Here is a 7,519-nt window from a genome sequence, read left to right on the forward strand (position 1 = left end):
TTTTTTTTTTTTTTTTTTTTTTTTTTTTTTTTGGTATCTTTTTTGAGCTTTTGAGTTGGAAGGGGAAATCATTTTTTTTGACAATAACTGTATTGTTTGAGTGAAAAATGAAGACGGTAAAGTGGGATAAAATAGAATTTATATTGGTATTTATATAAGGTAAAAAAGCAAGGTTGTAAAAATCGCTCGACGTTAGCTGCTCGGTGGACTAGGGTTAAGGGATTAATCGGCTAGGCGGAAATTAATCGGGGACCATTAATTGCTAATTTATTAGATTTTAAAAAATTAAATAGGACTAATATCATATAAAATTTCATAAATATCACTAATATCATAACAAAATAGGTTAATATGATAAATACAACAGTAAACATACCTCAAATAGTTTCTATTGAGATATAACTTCTTCAAAGTGTTAAAATTTCACCGGATTTTACTGTTTCAGTCATTTTGTATGCATAGATTAATCGTTAGACGCTCTCTAATCGGTCGAGTAGCGCCTAGGGATTAATCGGAGATTAATTAAGACCTAATCGGGATTTTTACAACATTGGTAAAAAGTGAGGAGTTTTTTGACCTGTTTTTTTTTTTTTTTTTTTTTTAAACACAGTAAAAAGACCTTTCCAACGTTCACAAACATTTAAACCCAATACCCTCTCTCAAATTTAAAGTTTTAGCCAAGTTGACGAGTTGAAGTCGACATGTTGAGGGCTCGCCTAGTGTTTGCCCGAGCTCATTGCCGAAGCCACTCCGAATGACCCTAGAGACATGGACCCTGAACTACCACCATGTTGTCCACCATATGTCCGGGCCTGTTCCCTCCATAGTCGATACCATTGGCTCTCCCCGTCTCCTAACAAGACATGCGTGTCTTCATTTTTAGTTTGTTTAAGATGATTGACCTTGAGGGGGCAAGTGGTATATACCGTATTTAAAAGGGCGATTATGTAAAATATATACTGCTCAACTTTATCTTCCCCGCGGCTCTGTTTTCACTTCCCTGCCACTAAAACCCCAAATAGCTGTGCAAGGGGTTTTGTTTCTTGTCACGCTTCAATGGCGTTCTCAAATACCTATCTCTTATCTCCTTCCTCTTTATACAAACTGAATCCTGTTCTTTTCTCCCATCGGCGTTGTAGTGTCGCTTTATCTCGGTTTCATCTTCGTATCCTCAAACCAAGGTTTTTTGCAGGTAATCTCGGTTTCCGCCCTTCAATTTACTTCGAAAACTGTTCTTTAAAAAAAATCAATAATTTGAGCTTTTAGAAGGCATAGTTTCATCGGAATGTGCTAATTTGTATGTAATTCTTTTGTTTAATTAAAATTTTCAGCTGCTGCATCAGACAATGGCGTATTTACTTCTCCCGAGATAGCAAAATCTTTTGACTTTACTTCCGAGGAACGGATATACAACTGGTATTACTTTTGATCGAATGTGCCATGTTTCGTATTAACCGAAAAAAATGATTCTCACATCATCATTTCTATGTATTAACCATTGATTGCTTCTAGGTGGGATTCCCAAGGGTATTTCAAGCCAAACTTTGATAAGGGAAGTGAACCTTTTGTTGTTACAATGCCACCTCCAAACGTGACTGGTTCATTGCACATGGGACATGCTATGTTTGTAACTCTTGAGGTTTGGTAAATGTTTACTAACAACATAGATTCACATAAAAACTTCGTAAAATTCATCATTTTTTCTTCATTCAATGTGTAAATAAACAAATCATTCATATCTGCAATTGTGTTCCAGGATATTATGATCAGATACAACAGGATGAAGGGCAGACCTACACTCTGGCTCCCTGGAACTGATCATGCTGGCATTGCAACTCAGGTTTGAGTTTTTCCACAAATGGATTTCTGATTATTGTATTCTTAGTCTACTTAGTTAATATATTATATATCTAACAGATATTGTTTTCAGTTGGTTGTTGAAAGAATGTTGGCTTCTGAAGGAATTAAGAGGGTTGAATTGGGTAGAGAAGAGTTCACAAAGAGAGTTTGGGAATGGAAGGAGAAGTATGGAGGAACCATTACAAATCAGATAAGGCGACTTGGTGCTTCTTGTGATTGGACCAGAGAACATTTCACACTTGATGAACAGCTAAGTCGTAAGATGATATTCCATCAAATTATAAACCTAATAATCTCTGAAACTATGTTTAAACTTTAAATAGTTAATTATAAATGTTGAGTACTTGAGTATGCTACTATTTGGTTTAAAGGTGTATTGAACTCTACATGTTTACTCAGTATCTGTATCATAACATTATTTATCTAACATTTCTTGAATTACTTTCTTCTTGACTTTTGCAGGAGCTGTTATTGAGGCCTTTATTAAGCTTCATGAGAAAGGGCTTATCTACCAAGGTATTGATCACAGATCACTTCCATGTTCTTAAATTATGAAAACATAATCAAATTCATTTGACCTTTTGGATAAAATATATCACTAAGTCAATTGATCTTTCATATTTCAGGGTCTTACATGGTCAACTGGTCTCCAAATTTACAGACTGCAGTTTCTGACCTGGTATATTGACCTCAATTGGTTTTCTCTTCCTGCACAACCTTCCAAATTAACATGACATCATCATCCATGCATTCTTAGGAAGTTGAATATTCTGAAGAACCTGGTTCTCTATATCACATCAAGTATCGTGTTGCTGGTGGATCAAGGTAAATGTTTTTATTAAATAATCATATTTAAAAAGTTTTTTTTCCATGAATTAAAATGTTCATCCTGTGTTTGTTTATTTCTACATTTAGGAGTGACTTTCTAACAATAGCAACCACAAGGCCTGAAACTTTATTTGGTGATACAGCTATTGCAGTTAATCCTGAGGTATAAACGTTTAAATCAAACAAAATTATAATTCTCAGTTTGTTAAAAGGGTAAAAAAGTGGTCAATTTGGTCATTTTTATCTACAGGATGAAAGATATGCTAAATATATTGGAAAGTCAGCCATTGTTCCAATGACATTTGGTCGCCATGTCCCAATTATTGCTGACAAGGTACTAATTTTACTTTAAAACAAACGATTATTTATTTATTTATTTCTTTTCAAAAAACTTAAAAAACATCATGTTTTGATACAATTTATATGCAGTATGTAGATAAAGACTTTGGAACTGGTGTATTAAAGATAAGCCCTGGACATGATCACAATGATTACCTTCTTGCAAGAAAATTAGGTCTTCCTATACTCAATGTCATGAACAAAGATGGAACACTCAATGAGGTTGCTGGATTATACAAGTGAGTTATGAAATTCATTTCTAAAATTGTTAAAAAAAAATAATTTTTTTTAACATATTTTACATCAGTGGGCTTGATCGTTTTGAGGCCCGAAAGAAATTATGGGCAGAACTTGAGGAAACAGGCTTAGGTGTCAAGAAAGAAGCTCACACTTCAAGAGTTCCAAGATCTCAAAGAGGTGGAGAAGTGAGTTAAATTTTTAAAATTTTTAATTTTTAACGATCTTTTTATTCATTCGCAACTGGGTTTTATGTAAATTTGTTTTCTTGAATCAGATCATAGAGCCTTTAGTGAGCAAACAGTGGTTTGTGACAATGGAGCCTTTAGCTGAAAAGGCACTTGAAGCAGTGAAAAAAGGTGAATTGACCATTATGCCTGAGAGATTTGAAAAGGTTATTAATATATTATTTCCTTTATATCTTGGATTAAAAAACTTCAAGACTGAATTTAAATATAAAATATGTATTTTTTGGTAATTCAGATATACAATCACTGGCTTTCAAATATAAAAGATTGGTGTATAAGCAGACAACTATGGTGGGGACACAGGATTCCTGTTTGGTATATTGTAGGAAAAGATTGTGAAGAAGATTATATAGTTGCAAAAAATGAAGATGAAGCTCTTAAAAAAGCTCAAAAGAAATATGGAAAAAATGTCGAAATATATCAAGATCCAGATGTTCTTGACACCTGGTTTTCAAGGTTTGTTCACATAACAAACCTTAATGCTTAATTCACTTTCGTTACTTTTAATTTTTTATGTCTAAAATACCCTTTTGGATTTTTTTTAGTTCTTTATGGCCCTTTAGCACTTTGGGATGGCCTGATGTGTCTTCAGAGGATTTTAAACACTTCTACCCTACATCAGTTCTTGAAACAGGGTATGTGATATGTATTTAGACATTTAGTATTTTTCTACTTCTTTCATTTTTTTTATAAAGAAAAAAAATAATTTTTTTTTATAACTTTTAAACAGGCATGACATATTGTTTTTTTGGGTTGCACGTATGGTGATGATGGGGATTGAGTTCACAGGAAGTGTCCCATTTACACATGTATATTTACATGGACTTATTCGGGATTCTCAAGTGAGCATGATACAACTTTTTATAAAAAAAAAAATAAAAAATGAGCATCTTGAATGATCTGTATTTGTTATAAAATAATCATTTCTAAGTTTATATTTTATAAAAAAACTATTTCAGGGGCGAAAAATGTCTAAATCATTGGGAAATGTCATAGATCCTTTAGACACAATAAAAGAATTTGGCACTGATGCTTTGCGTTTTACTCTTGCTTTAGGAACTGTGGGCCAGGTTTGTTCTTTTTCTACTTTTTTTTCATTTATGTAAATTACAAAATTGGTCCTTCTGCTTTCTGATTCTTACCCTGTTTAGTCCAAAATAGAAATCTATTTCAAGTTTGCTCCTTATTTATCGATTTTTGTTACTGTAACCTTGAAATATGGACCAAAAATAATAAAAAGAAGTTCAAATTCTGGACAAAACAGGATAAAAGTTAGAAAGTGCAGGGACCATTTTTGTAATTTACTCTTTACATTACATCTAGTGTATTTTTATATTTCAGTAACTTATTAATTTATGTTTCTTGATTCAAGGATTTAAATTTATCAACTGAGAGACTAACATCAAACAAGGCATTCACCAATAAATTATGGAATGCTGGAAAGTTCGTTCTACAAAATTTACCAAATAGAAGTGATGAATCTGCTTGGGAGAGGCTACTTGCCCATAAGGTTATTTTAGTAATTTCACCACCTTAAAACTTTGACCATGTATTTACTCTGTCTACTCATGCATTTAACTTTTTTCTTAGTTTGATAAAGAAGAGTACCTTCTCACACTGCCTTTACCAGAGTGTTGGGTGGTAAGAAAGATTCTTTTATTATTATTATTATTATTGTTATTACATTATTATTTATTATTATAATGTTTGGTGATTAATTTAATTTTAAAATTCAGGTTTCAAAACTGCATGTGCTTATTGATGCAGTGACAACAAGTTATGATAAATATTTCTATAATGATGTTGCACGCGAAATATACGAGTTCTTTTGGGGCGAATTTGCTGATTGGTATGTACAAATTTTTTCTCAATTTATATTTCTTTATTAAAAATTTCTAATTGGAAAATAAAAATCTTTATTTTTATATTTCTTTTACAGGTATATCGAAGCAAGCAAAGCTCATCTTTACCAATCAGAAAATGAAGCAGTTTCCTCTACTTCACAAGCAGTTCTTTTATATGTTTATGAAAACATATTAAAAATTCTCCATCCTTTCATGCCTTTTGTCACTGAAGAGTTATGGCAGGTACTGTTTTTTAAATCGATGCAAAATGACTATTATACCCTTGTCTGAATTTTTTCTATTTGTTTATTGTTTTAGAGTTGTTATTTTAAACAAATAGTAAAAAAGTAGTAATAAACAGATAACAGATAAGGGTATAATAGTCATTTTACATTGATTTCTATTAGTTTCTATAATTTATTAAACAAATGGATGAAAGTACATTGCTATTTCTTGAAGGCACTGCCAAATAGGAAAGAAGCTCTAATAATATCTCCATGGCCTCTTCCTTCACTTCCAAGGAATCTAACTTCCATAAAAAGATTTGAAAACTTGCAAGCTTTGGTGAGCTCTCATCATTTTCATATTTACTTTTATAAAAATTAAAGAGTAAATCACACAAATGGTCCCTATGGTTTGTGGTAGTTTTCACGTTTGGTCCTTGACTTATAATTTTAACTCGGAAGGTCCCTACTGTTTGTTTTTGTTGCGCGCTTGGTCCCTGTCTTACATAAAAAGACTATTTTGCCCTTGATTTTTTTAATTTATTTGAATAAACACACCCTCAACCCCACTTCCACCTTACTTTACCTTACCTTACCTACTTCACCTTATTTAAATAAATTAAAAAATCAAGGGCAAAATAGTCTTTTAGGTAATACAGGGACCAAACGCGCAACAAAAACAAACTGTAGGGATCTTTCGAGTTAAAAAAATAAGTTAGGGACCAAATGTGCAAATTACTCCAAACCATAGGGACCATTCGTGTAATTTACTCAAAATTAAATAATCCATCATCTCATAATTTTTTAGACACGTGCAATAAGAAACGCAAGAGCAGAATATTCCGTGGAGCCCGCAAAACGTATATCTGCAAACATCGTTGCTAATCCTGATGTCATTCAATATATTTCTGTAAGCATCCAACTCTTTTTTGATTTCACAAAATAGCAACATACTTTACTTTTTCTTTCTTTTTTTTTTTTTCATAAATATTTTATGTTGCAGAAAGAAAAGGATGTATTAGCTCTTCTCTCGAGACTCGATACACAAAGCATCCATTTTACAGATTCGCCCCCAGGTGTGTGTATGTTTTGAAGTATATTGTTAACTAAATAAATATTTTATATTTTTATGTATTTAATTATTTTGAAATGGTGTTCAGAGGATGCAAATCAATGTGTGCATCTTGTTGCTGGAGAGGGTTTAGAGGCGTATCTTCCACTTGCAGACATGGTGGATATATCAGCAGAAGTTCAAAGGCTATCAAAGCGACTTTTAAAAATGCAAAATGAATATGATGGACTTTTGGCTCGATTGAGTTCTCCTAATGTAAGTATGCAACAAATAGCAACTTACTTTCGTTTATTTCTTTATTTAATAAACAAAAAACCAAAGTAAGTTGATATTTCTTGCATTTAACCTTTATGTAATTTATGTGTATTTGATACAGTTTGTTGAGAAAGCTCCAGAGGATGTTGTTCGTGGGGTCCGTGAAAAAGCATCAGAGGCAGAAGAAAAATTGAATCTGACAAAAACGCGTTTGTCGTTCCTCCAATCAACAATTTTGGTATCAGAGTAGTTTAATTTGGTGTAACATTTATGCTATTTTTTTATTCCAAGTCTACCAAATGCCATTGATTTACATTACATCTTACGTGTTGCCAAAATTTTAAATTATACGGGTTAATTTGTATAATGGAAATTCGCACATTATCAACTGGTTTCCTTTGTTCATGTTTGCGTAATATGTTGAATTTTTGTAGTTTCCAAATCAAAACATGAAGATGGATACATAATTCGGATGCCATGTTATATATTTGTTTTCCATCTTTAAGAACTTGTGAATCTGATGGAAGGCTTGAACTCGGTGGCTTCTGCTTGAACTTGATGATTCAACAACAAAAGAAATCTAACATAATTAAGAAATGATAAGAAAATATG

At 32.3% G+C, this 7,519-nt stretch overlaps 1 protein-coding gene across 3 annotated transcripts; it reads left to right on the plus strand.

Moving 5' to 3' along the window:
- The first annotated feature begins 976 nt into the window (after positions 1 to 976).
- On the plus strand, positions 977 to 7,295 carry LOC111906169 (valine--tRNA ligase, chloroplastic/mitochondrial 2). Of its 3 annotated transcripts, XM_023901898.3 has the most exons (26): positions 977 to 1,192; positions 1,332 to 1,416; positions 1,513 to 1,639; positions 1,757 to 1,840; positions 1,931 to 2,117; positions 2,323 to 2,376; positions 2,487 to 2,539; positions 2,618 to 2,685; positions 2,776 to 2,851; positions 2,939 to 3,022; positions 3,118 to 3,266; positions 3,335 to 3,452; positions 3,542 to 3,658; positions 3,748 to 3,968; positions 4,058 to 4,147; positions 4,243 to 4,354; positions 4,472 to 4,582; positions 4,885 to 5,022; positions 5,103 to 5,153; positions 5,249 to 5,361; positions 5,452 to 5,599; positions 5,816 to 5,920; positions 6,389 to 6,490; positions 6,584 to 6,656; positions 6,741 to 6,907; positions 7,029 to 7,295. In XM_023901898.3, the coding sequence occupies exons 1-26, from the start codon at positions 1,057 to 1,059 to the stop codon at positions 7,155 to 7,157; spliced, it is 2,898 nt and encodes a 965-aa protein (XP_023757666.1). In that variant the 5' UTR covers positions 977 to 1,056; the 3' UTR covers positions 7,158 to 7,295. The 3 variants fall into 3 exon arrangements, with proteins under 3 accessions (XP_023757666.1, XP_023757667.1, XP_042756162.1); XM_023901899.3 differs by lacking the exons at positions 977 to 1,192; positions 1,332 to 1,416 and having other exon boundaries at positions 1,512 to 1,644; XM_042900228.2 differs by lacking the exons at positions 977 to 1,192; positions 1,332 to 1,416; positions 1,513 to 1,639; positions 1,757 to 1,840 and having other exon boundaries at positions 1,971 to 2,109.
- Positions 7,296 to 7,519: the final 224 nt, after the last annotated feature.

Source organism: Lactuca sativa, chromosome 3 (assembly GCF_002870075.4).
Source record: "Lactuca sativa cultivar Salinas chromosome 3, Lsat_Salinas_v11, whole genome shotgun sequence".
In the NCBI taxonomy this organism is placed as follows: domain Eukaryota; kingdom Viridiplantae; phylum Streptophyta; class Magnoliopsida; order Asterales; family Asteraceae; genus Lactuca; species Lactuca sativa.

Bases quoted from the DNA above. Each gene is read 5' to 3' on its own strand.
- LOC111906169 (XM_023901898.3), top strand. From the start codon at position 1,057: ATGGCGTTCTCAAATACCTATCTCTTATCTCCTTCCTCTTTATACAAA. The intron at 4,148-4,242 runs GTATGTGATATG...ACTTTTAAACAG, and splicing joins ACATCAGTTCTTGAAACAGG to GCATGACATATTGTTTTTTT. The intron at 5,362-5,451 runs GTATGTACAAAT...TTTCTTTTACAG, and splicing joins TGGGGCGAATTTGCTGATTG to GTATATCGAAGCAAGCAAAG.